General features: G+C 45.8%; 1 protein-coding gene across 1 annotated transcript in view; it reads right to left on the reverse strand.

The window, feature by feature from the left end:
• The window catches only part of ELP1 (elongator acetyltransferase complex subunit 1), a 57,321-nt gene extending 36,376 nt beyond the window's left edge, over positions 1-20,945 (reverse strand). Inside the window, exons 1-16 of the mRNA XM_048504412.1 lie at positions 20,853-20,945; positions 17,984-18,186; positions 16,233-16,385; positions 14,927-15,008; positions 13,489-13,569; positions 11,648-11,733; positions 10,061-10,160; positions 7,943-8,033; positions 7,155-7,278; positions 6,896-6,989; positions 5,650-5,874; positions 4,599-4,769; positions 3,780-3,879; positions 2,218-2,376; positions 658-764; positions 215-318 (exon numbers count right to left, since the gene is read on the reverse strand). Coding sequence (XP_048360369.1) covers positions 215-318; positions 658-764; positions 2,218-2,376; positions 3,780-3,879; positions 4,599-4,769; positions 5,650-5,874; positions 6,896-6,989; positions 7,155-7,278; positions 7,943-8,033; positions 10,061-10,160; positions 11,648-11,733; positions 13,489-13,569; positions 14,927-15,008; positions 16,233-16,385; positions 17,984-18,133 — 1,827 coding nt within the window. The 5' untranslated portion in view covers positions 18,134-18,186; positions 20,853-20,945. The remainder of the gene's footprint in view (positions 1-214; positions 319-657; positions 765-2,217; positions 2,377-3,779; positions 3,880-4,598; positions 4,770-5,649; positions 5,875-6,895; positions 6,990-7,154; positions 7,279-7,942; positions 8,034-10,060; positions 10,161-11,647; positions 11,734-13,488; positions 13,570-14,926; positions 15,009-16,232; positions 16,386-17,983; positions 18,187-20,852) is intronic.
• Between the last annotated feature and the right edge of the window lie 1,222 nt (positions 20,946-22,167).

Genomic DNA, 22,167 nt, shown 5'->3' on the forward strand with positions numbered 1-22,167 from the left:
GTTTATACCTGGACCCATCCAGGGTAGAGTGGAGTTCTTGGCGGGGAGGGTGATGAGCAGCCAAGGGTGTCCTCCTTCAAGTGGCACCCAGAGTATGTGCCCTGGCTGCATCACCCTAGATATACCTCTGGGTGATGTGTGGGTGGGTGTGTGGATGTGCGTGGAGGTGCTATTTGTTCACCCAATCCAGATTTCACACTGATTGCTCACTTACTTGTCCACCAATCACAGCCTGTGCAACCTGCATACATGGAGACGGAAAGCGGATAGATGAACCACTGCTGCTCAGCCAAGGGATGACTGTGGGTGTTTCAGCCGCTAAAGCATAATAGAGGAGATGCATAAACTTTACACAATAGAAGCCAAGACTACACATCACCAGAACTAAAATGGTTTCCTAGGATTCAGATCCCAGTAAGCAAGATGGTCTCTAGACAAACAAAGCCTTTGGGTATGAATGAAGGATAGCCACTTGCCCCAGATTTTCATCAGGGATCTTTCTTCACCTTGTTATGAAAGATCCCATTAGCTGGACATTGCTGATGATTAACCCTTTCTGCATGAGAGCTAAGAGCTCCATTCCAAAAGAGTAGCCATTCCCCAAGTGAGAACCTCCAAATCCAGCCAATTCAAATGAACAGCGATGGTCAGACGTACCCCATAGGTATTTCATTACTCGGCCATCAGAGAGTTGCAGAGCCACCAGCTGGGTCTTTGGGTTGCAAGATAGGCTGATGATGTCCCCATCCACAGATACAGGTATGCTGCAAACAGAGAACAAGGAAGAGGGAAAGGTGACTGTACTGTGGTTAACCTGTGCTCTCTCCCTTTGAAAGCAGAGACTTTTGAAAAGAATAATCCAGCAAGCAAAGGATCCCCAACCCTGACTGAATAATAAGTGCAACAGTAAACTGTCTTTCCAAAATGTTATCCATTTCTGTTGCATACATTTATAACCACAAAGGGTGGCCCTGTTTGTCTGTTGGCAAAATAAAACAACATTCCAGTGGCAACTTACAGACCATCAACCTTTATTAAAATATATGCATTCATGAGTCACCACTTGGTTTTTCTAATCTGCAGTAGCAAGTGGTCTCACAAACGCTCTTATTTTTATAAAGCATCTTTAAGGTGCCACTGGACTTACATTCGTAACATTCCACAAATATATAAAGATTCAGTACTGGGCAGTAAACTGAGTGTAGGATTTGAGTTGTAGTATTTTGGGGGCAACTCAGTCTCAAAGCCCCTGAATGATTTTGGGTAAGTTAGAAGTTTGCATCCAATGAGATCTGCTCATGAATCAGGCCTTGCAAAGTAGAATATTTCCACTTTTTCCTCTTGTTGCAGCCCCAACATTTGTTCTGGGAGTCAACAGACCTCTGTAAACAGCACAGGTGGAGAGTGAGGTCTGTCCAAAGGTGTAAATACTTCTTAGTCTTTGAAACTGTGTGGCTGGGGATGAGCAAACTATCTTTCAATTTAGAACTCATTTTACAGGACAAATAGGATTGCTGTCCTGAGTACAACAGAAGAAGGGTGGGGGGAATGTGATGATTAACCACATATAAAAACAAATTATTAAAAGTCATAATAAAAAACTAAACAAGATTAAGAAATCTTCAAAAACTTTTTGGGTATAATAATTGTTACTGTGTTGGTCCTACAGAGGAAAAATTGCATGTGAGATAAGGTAGTATCTTTCAACAGACCATCTTCTGCCATTATAGAAACAGGGTGTGCAAACTTTTGCTCTATGCAAAACAATTCATCTGGCCGGAAAAAATAAAAAACAGATGGCAGATTTTGGCAGCAATCTTGGACCCAGCTATTCATGTAGGCTATATTGAGCCCAAAGAGAATTTGGATGCATCTAACTTGCAGAAGTATTGCGTGCCAGCAAGAGATGCACGTCAAATCTATAAATAAAAGTGCCTCGTAAAATAAGGATCTCAGATTATTCTAATTTTACTTACCCTTCACACCTAATAACAATGCCTCTTATATGGCTGTTCTGTTACTATGATACTCTTTCTACAAATCAGAAGCACTCTGATTAGTTAATGTAAGAATGAGGTAGGTTATAAAAATGGGCTTTCCAAGGCCACTAGCATTCTCATGGTTTGAATCTCTACAACTGCTTAGCCAGCCAGTTCCAAAGAGCAGCTCAACGTCTCCCAGAGCAGCTCAAAACAGAGAAATTGCTGACTTTAGTACCTGATATCAATACATGCTTCTTCTGCAGAGGACAGCTTCAGATGATGAATATGTGTATGAGCGGGGAGATGTCCCTGGCTAGCAGCAAGGAACAAGTCATCTTGCACCCAGGTGACTAGACGCAGCCAGAGCGGGTTTCTCTCTTCCTTGGTGTCAATTCTATAGCAGTGCCCAACAAAGAGGAGACAAATTATTCATTTGTTCATCATTCAAATTAATCTTCCCCACTTCCACTTTCTAAAATATGGTGAGACCACTATTGTATGGGGTGGCAGAGGAAAATAAGGGGGGGGGGCATCTGGCATTGCATCAATACACAATATCACTTCTGGCATAAAATCAGAAGTTATGTCATTGCATCAGTGTGACACTCTGGGATTCACCCCAAACTCTATGATTTAACCATAGAGTTTGGGATGATTCCTAGATCATCATCTTAATGCAATGACATCACTTCTGATTTCAGGACATAAGTGATGCGGCACATTGGCAAAACCCCAAATCCCTTGTCTCTATTCCCTGATTTCTCCTACTAATCCTAAATAAGGCAGATAATCTGCAGTAACGGAACCCGGTGCTATTTTTATATAATGTTTGGCCTTGAAAAATCTAACAGCTGGTTCATACATGGCCCCAGAATGCACGATAAAATTCTTCAGCATAGCACATGAATACTGCATGTGACCAGGGCCTATGTATTTAAATGCCTATGAGACCAGGTTCTTCTCATGAGACCTGTCCACCTCCCATTCTTTCTTGCTGTGGATGGATTATACCAATGATCCTCAATGTGGCAACCAATGGCACATGCCAGTGTGCTTCCAAGCATACAATTCCTTCTTCCCCATAGAAGGGAGCCAGCCCTAGCTTTCCTTCATTTCACTGGAACAGAAGAGTCCAAGAGACAACCCATTTGAGTCTGCAGGGAAAACTCATTTGGAAACAGAAAGACTTAGTTCCTTGGTCTCTTAGATGGAAACCAGTCAGTCCAGGGATGAAGGAAAAGGGAAGCATCATAATAAATACTGAGTGGGACCTACTGGCATGGGAATTATATAAAGGCCTATGTACCTCCCTCATCTACTCTATTTTTCACTGTCCATGGTACTGGAATACAGAAAATCAAGCAGAACACTTTCCTAGTAACTGGAAGTGACACATTTCCTTCATCCAGCTTTGAGATGACAGTTCTTCCTGTCAGCAAGGTATAGTGATTAAGAGCAGTGGGCTTTAATCTGGTGAACTGGGTTGATTTTCCCACTCCTCTATATGAGCACCAGACTCTCATAAGGAGAACTGGATTTGCTTTCGCACTCCTCCACATGAAGCCTGCTGGGTGTCCTTGGGCTAGTCACAGTCCTCTCAGAACTCTCTCAGCCCCACCTACCTCACAAGGTGTCTGTTATGGGGAGGAAAAGGGAAGGAGTTTGTAAGCTATTTTGAGACTCCTTTCAGGTGAAAAAGGCGGAGTATAAATCCAAACTCCACTCTTCTTTTAAAAGGTTCTAACAATGCATATTCCCTCACGAATTAGGTTTCATTCCAAATGTAACCTCATTTACCTGTAGGTCTTTTCCAGCTGAGGGGCTCTGATGGGGTCCCTAAAACCAGTTCCACCGGCACCATTTTGAACCGCAGGAGGATTTTTATCATCATAACCACCTGTGAAAAAGGTTGCAAACAGACAATGTAATAGACCTACACTGGCTCCTCCCTAGAGAATTTTAGCAGCTTTACATAGTCACAAAGTTTTAAGACACAACAAAAAAATCTAAAACCCATTTGGCCATTTCACAACTCTAAAAATAGGTTCTAGTGATAAGACTGCTAGCTATGAAACAAGATGCACCTTTCCTCACATCTGCAACACAGACCCTCTTCCTTCCTAAGACCAACCAGCAGGACATACAACATGCTAGGGAAAAAGGGAGAAAAATCAGAATATTTCTGGAAAAAATGACACAGGTAGGGGAGACCAGAGCCAGGTTGGTATGGTGGTATCTGTTGTGGGGAGAGGAAGGGAAAGGAGTTTGTAAGACACCTTGAGACTCCTTACAGGAGAAAAAGGCATGGTACAAATCCAAACTCTTTTTCTTAGAGAACTCAATTAACAGGAAAGAATCTGATGCCTTCTGCAGAATCCTGAAAATGTCCACTGCTTATTAAAACCTAGAGCCTTGCCATCTCTTCAAAATTATGCTTTAGCCACTGTCAGTCCTCTTGTTCTGCACAAGCTACCAGAGCTAAACTGTATTTATACGAACCGCCAACCTTCAAAACTTTCAAAGCTGTGCACCTATACATTTTTCAAAAGCTGAAAGCCACCCATTCTCGCTGCTGTTTGCAAGAAACATAGTTGAAGCAGAATGCAGAGCACTTACAGGATTTATAAATGGAGAGGCTGTTGTTCACATTCAGGACAGCAAGATACCCACAGCTAGAAGGCTTCATAGGAAATGCCACTTGATTGACAGCACAGGGAAGCTGAAGCTGATACGTACAAAGAGGCGGCGGGATCACAGCATGCTGAAAAGTCGTCAAAAGCAGCTTGTCTTTGAAACAGGAAGAGAAAAGGAACTCACTTGTGAATCACTGCAATGTAGTAGGTATTCATCTGTCCAAGCCCTTTTTAAAGCTACCCAGGTTAGTGGCCATCACCACCTCCTGGGCCAGCATATTCCAAATACCAATCACACGTTGCGTGCAGAAGTGTTTCCTTTTATTAGTCCTAATTCTTCCCCCCAGCATTTTCAATGAATGCCCCCTAGTTCTAGTATTGTGAGAAAGAGAGAAAAATTTCTCTCTGTCAACATTTTCTACCCCATGCATAATTTTATAGACTTCAATCATATCCCCCCTCAGACGTCTCCTCTCCAAACTAAAGAGTCCCAAACGCTGCAGCCTCTCCTCATAAGGAAGGTGCTCCAATCCTTCAATCATCCTCGTTGCCCTTATCTGCACTTTTTCTATCTCTTCGATATCCTTTTTGAGATGTGGCGACCAGAACTGAACACAGTACTCCAAGTGCGGTCGCACCACGTCTTTATATAAGGGCATGACAATCCTTGCAGTTAGCCCTCTAAATATTTTTGGATGGGAGATTCTGAGGGATGAGATGGATTTCCAAATGTGCCCCCCCCCCTCAATTCCCTTAGCTTGCAAAACCACAGGAAGAGTGCTGCTAAATAATACCAAAAGTCTAACTATCACAGCAGTCTCCCACACCAGACAGCCAAATGCTTCTGAGAATCATACCCCTATTCTTAAACACATGCATTTTGCTTTTAATTTTTGGAGCTGAAAGGTGGCAGGACAAAGGAAGAGATTAAAATGTGGCCCAGTCTGTAATCTTTCCACATAGATAACCTGCCTTGCAATCCACCCTGTCTCCCTCCCAGCCTGCAAAGTTCATTAGACCACACAGAAGCGTACCTCCATCAATAACTGCCACCCCAGCTGAGTCATTCGCCCCTTCGCTCGTGCTGCGGTCTGTACTCCACTGCCAGTCATAGCAGAGATACAGCCACCGTTGACAAAGGATGTGAAGTCGATATGGAATCTCTGGATCCCATGCCAGGGAGGTGATCTCTCTGGAACTACCAAAGTGTAGGCTTTGCTTCAGGTACCAGTGGTAGTTTCCTGTTGTCCACAGCTGAACTACACACAAACACAGAGAATAGGCAAGGATGACAGGCTGTGGGCTGAAAATCAGGGAACAGTGCATAAGATACATAATCACTAACACTACAGACCAAATGAATATTGGCACCAGACTCCAGTTCTTAATCTCCTTGGCTTTTAGGATGTTCTTGTTAGCCCAGTGGGTTGATCCCTAGCCTTCCCAAATGGTGCTTGCTGTTTTTGTTTCTTGTCATTTTTTAAATTCAACAAATATTTATTAATTGTACTCAGAAGAAGGCTAGTCCATATGGAAATAGCAAGGGAGAGTGGGTAGGGTGCTCCTTTCTGCATTATCAGACTGCATGTTTCTCTTTTCCTAAAATTTCACAATTCTTTGACCACTAGCTGCCACCAGCTCAGAGGCGTGGGGGGGGGGGGGGAGAGAAATGGCACCTGGGGCAACACCTGCTCCAGGCGCCCACTGCCTCCATACCCCGCACCGCACTTACCTTGCTGGTGGAAGCCTGCCACAGGCCGAGGAGTGCTCGGCAGTGGCCCAACCAGGATGCGTCTTCAGCCAGGAGACTGGCTGAAGGAGCAGACTGGCAGGGCTGCCACCAGGCACCCCTTGGCCTGTGGCAGGCTGGGAAGGAGGGTTGGAGAGACCAGGAAGCAGGAAATGAAATGACATTCCGAGAGGTGGGTGCAGATGAGATGGCTTAAGGCTCAATGCCTACCTAAATTGTGTATGTCATGATGATGTCAGAATCCCTATATCAGTTAGCCCCCTACTGCTGGGTGTTTGCCAGTACTGGGTGTTTGCCAGTACTATCCCAAGAATTCAGGTACTTACCTTGATCGACCAATAAACTTTTTCTAGAATAAAAACTTGGCATCCGCTTTCTCTTACTTTGGCCTTCTTTAACACCCCCCACCCCACCCCACCCCAATGTCCAATAGCCATGCAACAACCAGGGTGATTCTGCAGAGTCAACTGTGAGCCTGATCTAGAAAGTTCTGGAAAACTAAGATTCACAAAAGTATTCTGGGTTCTTACCATACGTCTTTGGTCGTGAGTTCATTTCACTTTTCAGGTCTTCCAGCCATACAGCTAATACCATAGAGTCCAAATTCCACAGTAGCTCATTGACCTAAAGGAATGCAGATCGGAACTTTTCACCAACATCAGAAACTTTGAGGAGAATGGTTCGGATTTCACTGAGGGTCTGATACTCTAATCTCTGCAGAAAAATCAAGCCCCTTCAGAAATTTGCCTTACCTTGACTTTTTATGCCAATAAAGGCTTGCTATCTTACCTTGACTTGGCCTTTCTGAAAGGGAAGCGTGAATTCCCCATGAAGGAGTCCATTTTTTTCAAAGAACACAACATCATGTTTATTGGCTTTATCTTGAGAGGATACTATCAAGCTTCCAGAGGGCCTTAAGGACAAAACAAAGGAAGAAGAGGGTGTGAAAATATTTCATTATGGATAATTCAGACCAATAGTTTCCCAAATGCTTTAAAAATATTTCTTTAAAAAGTGAAAGTCTGCCATTGGACTAGATAAGAGGTGAGGGGGTGGAGAAAAGAGGGCTTATCTGTTGAAGGAGACCGGTGGAAGCAGGTGCCTCTCCTCCTGGTCACTGCCCTAGATGGCAACCCCTTTACTTTGCCCCACAGAACTCAACAGTAGCAACGGAGAGCTGAGTCTTTCCCACTGGTGTGACTCTTGGGTTCCTTCACTTGGTCACATTTAAATGTAACAAAGAGACAAAGCTCAGGTCTGATGCACAGAAAAGCCCCACAGCTGCAGTCCCTTCATCTCCCAGAATCCTGCACAGGGTTGTGCTCTCCTCTCACTTCTAAGAGCTTGCTAAGGAAGGGACTTACTACCTGATGGACCATAGGGCACCACCCTTCCAGCTCAGTTGTAGGTAGAATTACTCCAGTCTAATGGAAATCAATGGGTTTAGCTAGGAGTAATTCTGCCTAGGATTTCACTGTTACACAACTGAGCATGTGATGAGGAGGAAGGACCCTTTAAGTTCTAACAAAGCACAAGAGGTCCTTGTGTTTCCTGCGTTGCCACTCTTTAATACTCACTTCCATGCTAAGGCTTGCTCTAGACCTGGGACAGGCTCGCTTGTTGACTGCAAAACAAATTCTCGGCTCCACACTCGGATCTTCCGAGCACCTACATGTTGGGACAGGATGGAGGGATAGAGAGAACATGAACAGGGAGAACTTAGGATAACAGTTTCTTAGACTTTTGGAGCAGCACATGAGGTCTTAACAAAAGCAGCCTATGCACCCTTCAAGTCAGTGCCGACCCAGGTCAAGTAATTCTCAGAATGCACGCCAAACAGTGGCACACCAAAGAATTTTCCTTGGCATGTAAGGTTAATGTGCTGCAGTGGTTAAGAGTGGTGGACTCTAATGGGGTGATCTGCATTGTTTCTGCATTCCTATACATGAAGCCTGCTGGGTGACCTTGGCCTAGTCACAGTTGTCTCAGAACTCTCTCAGATCCAGCTACTTCACAAGGTGTCTGTCATGGCGAGGGGGAGGGAAGGTGATTGTAAGCCTCTTCGAGACTTCTTTAAATGTAGAGAAAAGCAGGATATAAAAACCAACACTACTACTTCTGCATAGATAACAGCGGAATATGAGAAGGCAGAGAATGGGGCTTATGCGCTGTGCTGCCTCCCAGATCTTTCGAGTTGAGGCACAATGCATTCAACAATGCCATCGATGTTCCCAGCATGCTTGGTGGACTAGCGAAAATGTCTCTACCCCCTCCCCTCTATTTATTTTTCTCTGGGGCTGTCATATTTGGGGATATAGTGTGGAACAAGGTTCACACATGCACCAACCTGAAACCATTGGACAAAGGGTGGATGTATTTATTTATTTGCTTCATTCATGTCTCGCTTTTCTCCCCACTGGGAACTAGGGTTGGCAAGAATCTGGGGGGGAAAAAGACTACTCTGCCCCCTCTCCCCCTTGAAAAGAGGCGTAATGGGCTGTTATTTACCAGGTGATATTGCTCACTTCATGAAAAACCTTCAATTTCCCGTTTCCACACATGAAACGGGCAAGTTTTTTTCCCCTCCAGGCCTGTTGGCAACCTTAATGGGGACCCAAAGCAGCTCACAGCCATCTCTCCTCTGTGTTATCTTCCCTACAATCCTGTGAGGTTAGGTTAGGCTGAAACAGTATAGCTGGGCCTCAGTCACCCAGCAAGCTTTCACAGCAGAGTAGGAATCTGAGCTTGGTCTCCCAGACACTAGTCCCACACTCTAACCACTATACCACATTAGCTCTTGGGAATAAAAATTATAATGGAAGAAAGGACACCGTGCTTGTCTTTTCTGGCTTATCCAGGGACTGGGGTGGGATCATTTTTTGCTGGTTCTCAACTGGGCCACATTACCGCCCATTTGTTCTCTAGAAATCAGTATGAGCCAATAGGCAGCGCATATCTGTATTCACCTACTTGTCACCCCAGGAATTTCTACATGCATGGAAGAGGAAGAGGTGGAAGAGTTGTTTGGATTTATACCTTGCTTTTCTCTCCAGTAAGGAGTCTCAAGGCAGCTTACAAACACCTTTCCCTTCGGCCCCTTCCGCACATGCAAAATAATGCATTTTCAAACCACTTTCACAACTGTTTGCAAGTGGAGCACTGAAAGCAGTTTGAAAGTGCATTATTCTGCATGTGCGGAATGAACCTTCCTCTCCCCACAACAGACACATTCTGAGATAGGTGGGGCTGAAAGAGTTCGAAGAGAACTGTGACTAGTCCGAGGTCACCCAGCAGGCTTCATGTGTAGGAGCAGGGGGACAAACCCAATTCACCAGATTAGAGTCCTCTGCTCACGTGCTCATGTGGAGGAGTGGGGAATCAAACCCGATTCTCCAGGTTAGAGTCTACCTCTTCTTAACTACTACCCCATGCTGGCTCTAGTGCATGTTTAAAGAACCAATGTGGTGTAGCGGTTAAGTTGTTGGACTAGGATGCAGGAATCCCAGGTCCAAATCCATACTTGTGCCATGATAGCTTACTAGGTGACTTTGGGCCTGTAAAACACACTCAGCAAGATATAGATTGAGAAATCTTTTTAAAAAAGAAAAGATAACGAGCATGATTTTAATCCTCTTCATTCAACTTCATTCAGTTGTTGACAAATGACATTTTATGATTTGAAGAGTCATACCAACCTGTCACTGGGCAAACAGCACTCACTGCAAAATACTGTCCATCACCTCTCCAGCTGATGCGAGGTCTGTGATCATCCCATGACAAAGCAGGTGAGACTTCCTGGAAGGGGGACATGGTTATTTCCTGTTAAATCAGAAGCAACTGGGGACACTTGCAAAATTACCTTGCAGCCACTCACTCTACCACTCCCCATTTCTATTGCCCTTCTTTTTTACTACAAAGTGTGGCAAATTAAGGGGCTGCTGCATCAGAATAGAAAAGAGGAGGAAGAAAAAGGAATGGCAGCCCCACATAACCCTTCTACTTTCAACATTTGTGGGCAGTACCTTTTGGAGATGCATTCTGCCCATAAGCTGCCAATTGCTGATTAGGACTTTAGATTATCTGGAGTATAGCAGAGGCAAACACTATGATCGTAAATAGTTTCATCCTGCCCTTTTCTCCAGTCAGCATACAGATCCTGCCCTGCCCTTCCATTTTAACACTGGAACAATTTTTGACATCGGTCCAGCTGACAGGCAGCAAGAGAAACACTGGCTCATAGTGAACTAGTAAGCTTAATGGTTAAGCAAGGATTTCAACAAGTCCTAGACACATGCTGAGCACTCTAGCTAGGGTTAACAGCTCTGGGTTGGGAAATTCCCTGAGGTTTGGGGGTGGAATCTGGGGCCGGCAGAGTTGAAGAGGGGAGGGGCCTCAGTGGGGTATAATGCTATAGAGCAGGGGTCGGCAACCTTTACCACCCAAAGAGCCATTTGAACCCGTTTTCCACGGGCCCGAAGATCTACAGAGCCAGAGAGCCGCCTCTGGTTCGGCCCCTCCACTCACCTTTCCTTCCAGCACTGGAAAGCGGAGGTGCCGGGCAGGGAAACCCCCTCTGCCTGACGGAGTAGGCAGCCATCTGCTCTGTGGGGCAGGGGGGATGGCAGCTGCGACCTGCCCGGTGCTGCCGCCTCTTGCGCTGTGGGAGGCAGCGGAACCAGGCAAGGAAACCCCCTCTGCCCAACGGAGCAGGCAGCCACCTGCTCTGTGGGGCAGAGGGGAGATGGGGCTGCGGGGATGGCAGAGGGGGGATGGCGGCTGCTCTGGAGGGACATGGCCATGCTACCCTCTGACCTCCAGGGGTCGGAGGGCAGCGTGGGCGTGTCCCTCCAGCCCTCCAGAGCAGCGCTGAAAAGAGAGGTGAGTGGAGGGGATGCAAAAAGCTGCGTCCTCACACGCGGAGCAGCCTCTGGATTCGGGCTTCCACGCACCTTTCGGCACGAACTTCACGATCTCCAGGCCACGCCGAGCCACAGTTTAAGGCTGAAAGAGCCGCATGCGGCTGCCATTTTCTCCATGGGACTGATCTCTGTCATCAGCAGATCAACTGTAATTGAGAGGCCTCCAGGCCCCACCAGTAGGTTGGCAACCATAACACCGCCACACTGACTGCAGAATCTTATTTATGGCCCATGTAAACATTAATAGTTTCCTGATATCCCTTTCCTCTTGTCACCTGATATTTATTTTTATTTCATAAAATTTCTGCTTGGTGGCTCACAAATTACAGCATACATAACAAAAACCAAATTTTCAAACCGTACCACTGGCTTGGTGTGAGCTGCCTGCTTGCCTGCAGATCCATGGAACTGTGTCTCCTTTTTACCCCAACCGACAGTAATAAACTTCCCTAGAAATAAGTGAACCAATTCATGACATATGTTTGAAATACTGGTTGGATTTTTAAAACAATTTGAAGCAAAACAGTCCCCAATACCCCCATTTCCCCCCTTCTTCTGAAAAGTTTGCAAACTCCTACAATACCAGGCTGTTTACTGGACATGTTGCGTTTCCTAGCTATAACCCCTGGCAGCAGACAATTTAATTTTCAAGTAAAGAAGACATGTTGATTCAGAAACAAAAGTTCAGGCTGCCGTTCCTCAACTCTATGCCTGATTCCGCATGGGCCAAAAACAGCAATGTGAAAACAGTGTGAAAATGGTGTAAAAGGGTTTAAAACAGTGTAAAAGGGTTTGTACTGTTTTCACACCGTTGTTTTTGGCCCATGCGGAATCAGCCTATGTTCCATAATAAAATGGTAAACTATCAGGACTACTACAAAAACTGCATCAGAAGAGAAATTCTACCAGATGCACTGTTTGTAGCTGCTGTGCTACTGGGATTGGAAAAGGAGCAAGCTATTGATCATCTAATTTTGTATTGTTGATTAAATATCAGATGATTAATCAATGTAAAGAATTGTAAGTGGATACCTCAGTAATTCTGGATTCTCAGGTGATTTCGGACATACAGACAAATACTGATGCAGGAATGGATTCAGAAGGGGAACGAGGGGGCAGGTTGGGACATCAGCGGGTCATATGGGGGGCGCATTTCCCGCGAACAACTCACAGCTCACTTGCTGCTTGCTCATCAGGCCCACCATGGCCGCTTCACCTGCGCCCCCCCCCCCCCCCCAACAACTCCCTGCTCACTGCCTGGCCCACCACTAATTCACCCGGCCTGCTACGTGCACACTGGGCCCACTGTAGTCACTTCGCCTGCCTCCTCCCAAACTCACTGCTTGCTTGCCTAGCCCCCTGTGGCTACTCTGCCAGCCTCCGCAACTCATGCTGGCCCACTGCATGGCAAGCAAGAGAGAACGTAGGCAGGGAAGGAAGAGTGAAGGAGTTAGTCAGGCAAGCAGGCAGGTTCTGCCTAGTCTTCAAGGGCCTGGAGCCACTTCTCTGGTGCCACCACTGCATCTCCAGCCCAGCAGGGGGAAGTGACAAGAAGCAGAGTCTGGCAGGAGCCAGACACCTGCCCAGGTGGGTGCTCGGCAAGATGGCTCGACCTGGCTGGTGCAGGGTTTCAGCTTGCAGGGAGAACAAGTTGGCTTTCAAGAGGGAATGTGATAAGAGGGGTGTGTATGCAAATTTAGAGGGGGCGCCATTTTATTACTTGCCCCGGCACCATTTTTTGCTGATACGCCACTGTACTGATGAGAGATATACCTATACATGTACTAACATTTAGTGAGGAAGACTTTCATTTTATCTTCTGCTCTCCTATCAATATATGCCTATGTTGCTGTTAAGAAAAACACTTTTTAAAGTCTGTAAAGCAGTAAACTTTAAAAAGGAAGCTGGAGAATATAGCAAATTACAACAGTGTATATGCAATCTATAAATCTCATCACTTGCCCTTTTGATCGCCTGTACTGAATTCTCAAAGTAGGATCGTTGCATTTACATGCATTATATGAATTTGCATCTTCATATCAGCAATGTCATCATTTTGCATAGCCAAGCAACGCAATCAAATCCAGTTGCTTGGATTTATCACATTTTTAATTTGCATTCAATCCTCCCTATGCATGTTATTTGGTTTTACAAAGTTGAGTGTTATATTCTGTGGAAATCCAGCAACCTTTCCAGCAACTCACCTTCTCCAAAGTCATCTTGGTGGATCTGATTTTCCATAATCGGCTCAAAGTCCCTTGTCATAAGAATGAGTGTCTGCTGACCTTTGTGGTATAAATATGAAACAGATTTTAAAAACAAAGCTTTCTTGGTCAGCTGAAACAATGTAAATTTTTCCTTATTTTACTTATTTGACATGATACAAAATTTCAGCCTTTGTGGCAATTAGGACAGCTGTTAAAGAAGATGAAATGCATGGTGCCCAAGAGATAAAAAGAAATTTGGAACAAAACTCCCACACAGATATACATGCACATTGCCATGAGACATGAAGAAATGATTCTACTCTACAGTCACATAGGTAAGAGTTAAGTCCTACAAATGCAGATATAGTGCTCACTCTCTGCAAACCATGGTGTGTAAATTAAGAGCTGGTCTTGAACAAATATGATTTTTCTCTCTCCTACTTTATTTTAAATCACCCACCACCATGCCTAGTTTACCTTAAATATGTGTGCAGGCATAATCTCAGTTGCAGCTGACAGGGCCACCCCTCATGGGGTTTTCCAACAAGTGATGAAGAGATGTGAGCTGCCATTGCTTACCTCTGCGTGGCAACATTGGACTGCCTTAAGGGTCTCCCATCCAAGTCAAATACTAAACAAGGCTTAGCTTCTGAGATCTGATGAGATTGGGCTAGCCTAGGCCATCCAGGTTAGGGCTCCTTAACAAACCCTGGTTAAGAAGGAAATCTGTTCAACATTTAGCTGTGGTTCTCTTCAGTGACTATAAACCAGCGGTTCTCAACCTGTGGGTCACGACCCCTTTGGGGTTGAACGACCCTTTCACAGGGGTCACTTAAGACTCTCTGCATCAGTGTTCTCCATCTAAAATGGATAAATGTTAGGGTTGGGGGTCATCACAACATGAGGAATTGTATTAAAGAGTCGCAGCCTTAGGAAGGTTGAGAACCACTGCTCTTAACGATATTTAAGGAGCCTAACCCTGGTAGGTTTTGGAGCACCTGTAACACTGTTGGTGGAAAGTGCTGTCAAGTTGACTTATGATGACTCTGTAGCATTCTCAAGGCAAAATATGTTCCGATGCTGTTAGCCTGCCTCTACATGGGCTGAGAAAGTTTTGAGAACTGTGACTGGCCCAAGGTCACCCAGCAGGTTTCACGTGGAGGAGTGGGCAATCAAACTCAGCTCTCCAAATTAGAGTCCAGCGTTCTTAACCACTGCACCATATTGGCCTGTACACTGAACCATGTTTAAAGCAAACTAGAGAAGGGGAGAAAGAGAAATCCTCATTTGAAAGGGGAAGCAGCATGCATTGCCAAAGTGAATTCTTATTTAGCAAATCATGACTTTCAAACAGCCGGTACTAACTACCTGCCACTCTGCAACTAAGGATGAGAAAGTCAACTGACCATATCTACTTGAAAACTTTGCTCTGTACCTGTCGCCAGGAGAACAAGTTCTTGGTCTGGACTCCAGCTCATCACTGTTAGACCACTGTCCACACTTCCCACACACTCCAACTGGAAGGAGGAAAGACAAGAGGGTTTAGTTCCACTGTTCTTTGTTGACACTGCTCCTTTACCTTTATTGACACTGACATACTAAACTTAAGCAGATAAAGATCCAATCGTCACTTGTTTCAGAGCTGAAGAAAAAGAAAAATCTGGATTTATATGCTGCGTTTCTCCAATTTCTTAAGGAGTTTCAAAGCAGCTTACAAACTCCTTTCTCTTCCTCTCCCCGCACCAGACACATTGTGAGATAGTGAGCAGCAGTGGCGTAGGACGTTAAGAGCTTGTGTATCTAATCTGGAGGAACTGGGTTTGATTCCCAGCTCTGCCACCTGAGCTGTGGAGGCTTATCTGGGGAATTCAGATTAGCCTGTACACTCCCACACACGCCAGCTGGGTGACCTTGGGCTAGTCACAGCTTCTCTTCTCGGAGCTCTCTCAGCCCCACCCACCTCACAGGGTGTTTGTTGTGAGGGGGGAAGGAGACTGTAAGCCCCTTTGAGTCTCCTGAAGGAGAGAAAGGGGGGATATAAATCCAAACTCTTCTCTTCTTCTCTCTTCTAGGTGGGACTGAGAGAGTTCAGAGAGAACTGTGATTAGTCCAAAGTCACCCAGCAGGCTTCATGTGGAGGTGTGAGGAAACAGAAACCTGGTTCATCAGATTAGAGTCCACCATTCATGTAGAGGAGTGGGGAATCAAACGCAGTTCTTCAGATTAGAGTCCAGTTCTCCTAACCACGACACCAGTGTTTCCCAACCTTTTTGACGTCGCGGCACCCTTGACCTCGCTCTTCATATCTCAGGACACATTTGAGCAAAATACCTATTTTAAAAATTGATTTACTTTAATTATTAGTTACGTGAGAGACATAATAGTTTATTGCCGTTAAGTATCTGTTTATTCATTCATTAATGATGTGAAAATGAACATAATTTAAACTAGTCAAATTAAGACAATAGTGTAATATTAAAGCATTTAGTTCTGATTATATTTGGTTGTATTTTCCACTACAACTGGGTTTTTTTGTTACGTATACATGTGTGACAGTGTATATATTCTTTTTCTACAAATTTAAAGAAACCAATACTAATTTCTTTAAAAATGGGTTGGCAGGAAAAGGCACGAAGACTTTTATCATGCAAGCAGCTGACAACCTCTATCACTGGCTAGATTTCTGGTCTTCCTTTGACATTGCTGGAGGTTGTATATCACCACCTGACAATACCGCATACCTGGTTTGTGTTCAGGTGGCACAGGATAACATCTCCAGTGGCTGTAGCCACACAAACAGATTCTTGGTCAGGAATATCCTCGATACCCACAATATGTCCACTTCCATCTTCTGGCAGAAACCCTTCTGCTGTTAGAGAAATTTTATTTGTGACCTATAGTCAGACAAAACAGAGGGTAATGAAAAACAATCACTACCACTAATATTCATAATGCCATTTGAAATCCCATCAGTTATAAACTTCTTAAGATTTAACATTCCTACAGAGATCAGTCCTTGAAAGAACTGAAATGATCAACAGCAAATGTAATCAGCAACACACAACTTTACCGTGTTTCCCCGAAAATAAGACAATGTCTTATATTAATTTTTGCTTCCAAAGATGCGCTATGTCTTATTTTCAGGGGATGTCTTATTTTTCTGTGTTCTGTTTGTTGGGCATGCTTCCAAACAAAAACTTTGCTACATCTTACTTTCGGGGGATGCCTTATATTTCGCACTTCAGCAAAACCTCTACTATGTCTTATTTTCTGGGGATGTCTTATATTCGGGGAAACAGGGTAGTTCCACAGCTATGGCTAGACAGTTGTCAGAACAGTGACCCCCAACCTGCTGATGCATTTCTTGGTTCTCACTTCCTTCCTCCCTGAAGCAGAGCCAATATTAACTTTTCTCTGCCTTTTTTGGAACTGATGACACTTCAGAAGAGTCCTAGTGACTTTAGCTTTGCGTCCGCAAGGAGCACGTGTTCAGAAAAAAAACTGCCTGTACTGTAGGAGAAAATTTGGCATAGAATCTCCCAGAATTTTGCAACTTGTCCCAGCCTAACCCACCCAAGAAAGCAGTTTTGTGACGGTATTCACTAAGTGTGGTGTAATGGTTAAGAGCAGGTAGATTCTAATCTGGAGAACAGGGTTTGATTCCCTACTCCTCCACCTGAGTGGCAGAGGCTTATCTCGTGAACCAGATGTGTTTCTGCACTCCTACATTCCTGCTGGGTGACCTCGGACTAGTCACAGTTCTTTTCAAACTCTCTCAGCCCCACCTACCTCACAAGGTGTCTGTTGTGGGGAGAGGAAGGAAAAGGAGCTGGTAAGCCACCTTAAATCTCCTTACAGGAGAAAAATGTGGGGTATAAATCCAAACTCCTCCTCCTCTTCTAAATGTTCTTAAAATTCCACAAGCTCAACAAGGCTGGGAAGCCTTGCCTCAGAACAGTGATTCCCAACTTTTTTTCACTTATGTACCCCTTGGCAGAGGCGTAGCGGGGCAAAATGGCGCCCCAGGCAAAATGGCAGCTACGTTCTCAAACACACACACCTCCCCGCACCACACTTACCTGAGCCGGCAGCAGTCCCGGGCAGCCTGATGGTTTCTGGCTGTGTCCTGATTCGAAAGGCACTCGGCTGCAGCCTCCGCCGGGACTGGTGGGGCTGAGGGGCACCCTGCGACAGTCCCGCCAAGCCAGGCCCGGCCAAGAGGGAAGGGGGGTGATTTTCCGACCCCCAACATGACTGAACGGAGGCCCGCCTGGGGCATTTGTCCCCACCCTGCCCTGTGATAGCTACGCCACTGCCCCTTGGCAACTCATTTCCCTAAAACTGTACACCCATATTTGCAAATCCATTATGTAATGTTTTAGCACACCTCCAAACACTCTGGCGCACACCCCTGGGGGTACATTTTACCCCAGGTTGGAAACCACTACTTTAGAACATAAAAACAATTTGACAAAGAAATATAGGACCTCACCTCCTGTGTGACAGGATCCAGTTCCACAATTCCATACTCTGAGCTGATTAATAATGTCCCTCGGTCCACACGGAGAGAGAAACCCTGTGGAATTCCAAAAGGCTGGCTGGGCTGGCATTCCCGTGTTCTCAGTAATTTTAGGTTTCTCATGATGTCCTCAGTACAAACAAGAGTACTAAGTAGGAGAAAATGATTTTCTTTTCCTGCCATAAGAACAAATTGAAGTCACAAACTGCACCAAAAAAACCAGATGCACACACACAAACATAACACTGGCAGTATTTGTATATAGTTATGCGATTTCTGCTCTTTGCGCCTTTTTTTTAGCTTGGGCATAAGTGGACTACAAAAGTTTTTAAAAGCAAATCAAGTAGTGCTAAGCAAAAAAAGAGACAAAATTGTTAAAATAATAATAGTTCAGGGTTGAGAATATACATCAAGTCATATTTTAAAGCACAGGTGTCAAACGGCCCTCCAGATGGTATGGACTACAGTTCCCATCATCCCCTGCCAGTACATTGCTGGCAGGGGGTGATGGGAACTGTAGTCCATAACATCTGGAGGGCCATGAGTTTGACACCTATGTTTTAAAGTGTTCAAGGGACAGATCAAGACTGGACTGTTGAGGTAAAAGCAGGCCTCATCTTTCATGGCTGAAGTAACTGTGGGTCACTGCAGGCAAGGTCAGCCCTATCACAATAGTATCCCCCAAGTGCAGTGTTTGCTTTCACCCAAATAGGAAACTGTGTGCTGGGGCGGGGGGCGGTAAAGCCTTAGGCTTGGGAACACTATTGTGAAAATGGGAGAAGGTTATCCTCTACCCCTAACACTGGGTGGCCTGGTCTCTGGCACGGCACCGAGAGAGAGAGAGAGAGACCGAGAGATAATGAAAAGATGCTTTGTTATTGGGGCATTTTGCTGTAATTTTCATTGTAAGCTGTCCTGAGTCCATATGATAAAGGGCAACCTAGAAATCACATTAGAAAATTCAATTAACATTAAAAACACAAGATATCATAGTGCTGCTGTACACCGCATTGTTCATGCTACTCCTGCATGCAGGGGCCTGGAGACCAAGACCTGTGAGAGAAAACTGAGGGACTTGGGAATGTTCAGTCTGGAGAAGGGGGGGGGGCATGATTGTTCTTTTGAAGTATTTGAAAGGAACCCTTACCCCACTTAGAGGAAGGCAGGGAGCTGCTCCTTTGGGAGCAGAGGATAGGACTTGCAATGATGGGTATAAATTGCAGGTGGAAAGATACCAGCTGGACATTAAAAAGTGTTTTACAGTAAGACTAGTTCAGTAGTGAAATTGGCTGTCCAGGCAGGTGGTTAGCCCTCCTCATATGGCACTTTTACGAAAACCATTTGCATGAACCAACATTTTGTGAGGCTACCTAAACACTCTTGTGGCCACACTAGGGATAACAATTGCCTGGCCCCCTCCATACTTTTCCACACCTGGCAGAACAGATGGGGGTGGGGGCAGAAATGAAGCTTTGCTGTGTGTTGATATGTGTGGCCAGCAGCCTGAGCAGGACATCAGTGTGCCAACCAACACTCTGGAAATACCAGCATTTGCTTAAGTTGTGGCATCGAAGAGTTGGATTTATATACCCCCTTTCTCTCCCGTAAGGAGACTCAAAGGGGCTTACAAACTTCTTTCCCTTCCCCCCTCATAACAAACACCCTGTGAGGTGGGTGGGGCTGAGAGAGCTCCAAAGAACTGTGCCTGGCCCAAGGTCACCCAGCTGGCATGTGTTGGAGTGCACAAGCTAATCTAGTTCCCCAGATAAGCCTCTGCAGCTCAAGTGGCATCGCAGGGAATCAAACCCAGTTCTCCAGATTAGAGTGCACCTGCTCTTAATGGCTACATTGTCATGTAGTGTGACATCATGTCCTCACCGTGCCCTGCTCCCAAAGGTTCTGGGGGTGCCAGGTGGATACCTGGCCTCACTTGTCACATTCATGTAGCTTTAGTCAAGGGTGGATTGGCCATTTAATTTGCTGCTGTCCTAGTGGGCTGCCAGGAGCAAGCACAGCCAAGTCCCAGCAGTTCTATCAACGCTGCTGGGACTGTTTGGGTCAGCTCCTTCAGAGCAACAATGATCATTTGCCTTCTCCTGAGCCACTACCAGTCAGAGGCACCAAGTCAAAGCCCATTGCTGGGTGAGAACTCAGGAACCCCTGCAGTGCTGGCTTACTGAGCCATTTGGGCGGAGGGTGGGGTGGGGTAATCTCTCAACTGAGTCACTTCTCAGTCTGAGCTAGTGTGGTATAGCGATTCAGGCACTGGACTAGGGCCAGGCAGTTGGAGGTTCAAATCTCCACTCTATCATGGAAGCTCACTGGGTGCCCTTGAGCCAATCATTCTCTTCCAGCCCACCCTGCCTCACAGGGTTGTTGTTGTGAGGATAAAACGGTGGAAGGGAAGAACCATATATGCCTCCAGGCTCCTTGGAAAGAGGGCAGGATAAAAAAAGCTCTAGATTACTAAAGAACTGCCCGACAGGCAGAAATCTAGCACGTGAGGCCATACTGTCATCCCCACGTCAATAACAGCTGCACTTGGTAAAGTTCCCACTCAGAGGTTTAGAAGAAAATATTACCCAGTTGTTGTTATTATTACTACGGCTCAACACTGCAACGATTTGGAAACTGGCTTGAACCAGCTTTAGATGTATTTGCTGCACCACGCCTTGGCTGAGCTGGGCATGGAGAGCCAAGAGGGGAGTGGGGTCTCTTGCAAATAAGGATCCTGTCCCCTTCCTTCTGTTAATAAGACCTGTACAGAACCCGCACACACACACAAGAAAACCCCCGTAGAGCAAGAAAACATCCCTATTGATCTTTATTGAAGTTCACTTACCTTAGAAGCGTGACACTTGCCAAATACACGCGCACAATTTAGCTACGGCTTCTGCCATGTTAAAAATACCGTGAGGGTAAAGTGAAAATAGAGCATGCTCAGTAGAACTTTGAAGCCGGTAACGCGTAAGGGCGGTACGACTTACGGAGGACGCGTGCTCAGAGGGACTCTGACGGCAAGGTAGGGTGATGTTCGCAAAGCGCATGCTCAGTAGAAATCACTCTCTAAAAAGTTCCATGGCATGCAATAGTTTGGTACACAGCGGGAAATCTAAAGAAGGGGATTGTGTGCATGTGCATCTCAGTCGAATTTCTCATTTTTCAGCCAGAGAAAAAAGGGGAGGGGCCTTCTTGATTTTTTTTCTCAACAACGAATTCATTTATTTATCTATTTATTTATTTGGAGCACGTACCGGTATATATTTCACTTTTCGTGGTCTTCTCAAAGCAAAACAACCCCCCGCCCCCTAAAACAGTCTTATACACATGATGTCTGCAAAGAGAAGAACGGGCGAGCCGCGCTCTGCCGACCCCCGCGGCAAGCCGGGCTGCCGGCCGGGGCTGCTCTTCGTGCCACCTTCGCTCAACCCTTACCTTTCTTTCCTCAGTGCGGTGCGGTGGGTCCGTCGCTTGCAGGGGGCGGGAGGAGGGGCAGCTGTTGGGGGGGGGGGGCAGTTCTGGTCCCGGGAAAGGGAGGCATGCATGCGGCTGATCTTGTCCGCCCCTTTGTTCATTCCGCAGAAGGAGGACGGGAGGAAGGATCACTGCTGCCGCTGCTGGAGGTCACCATTGCGAGCCATGTCAGTGGGAAAGATTCTCCACAATATCGATTCTCCAAAATATACGCAATGACATCTTTTCTGGGAAGGGATTGAAGAGCCACCAGAATTCTGTTGTGCAAGAACATCCAATTGGTTAGATAGCATGGTCTTATTCCTGAGCCCTACCCCACACCTGTAAGGCATGCATCCCTTACTGCTGTCTTCCTTTCTGTCACCAGGTATTTTCTGCACCCTCCCTTTACAGCCACAAGAGGCTGCTACTGACTAGATAATAACTGAGTTCCATCTTTCCTGATGCTGCTAGATATAGCCTGAAGGGCAGGAATCTGGTCATTTCTAGCAGTCTTTTAAAATGGCAGTATCCCTGCTCTTTGGTGATCCAGCATTGTTTAGAGCAGGGGTAGGGAACCTGCAGCTCGAGAGCCGCATGCGGCTCTTCTGCCCTTGCACTGCGGCTCCATGAGCCGAGCCGCTGGCCCCATCCTTGCCCGCCCTGCAGGCAGCAGGGCGGGCGCACCAACTGCCCGCGGCCGG

Source organism: Sphaerodactylus townsendi, linkage group LG07, assembly GCF_021028975.2.
Source record: "Sphaerodactylus townsendi isolate TG3544 linkage group LG07, MPM_Stown_v2.3, whole genome shotgun sequence".
Taxonomy (NCBI): Eukaryota; Metazoa; Chordata; class Lepidosauria; order Squamata; family Sphaerodactylidae; genus Sphaerodactylus; species Sphaerodactylus townsendi.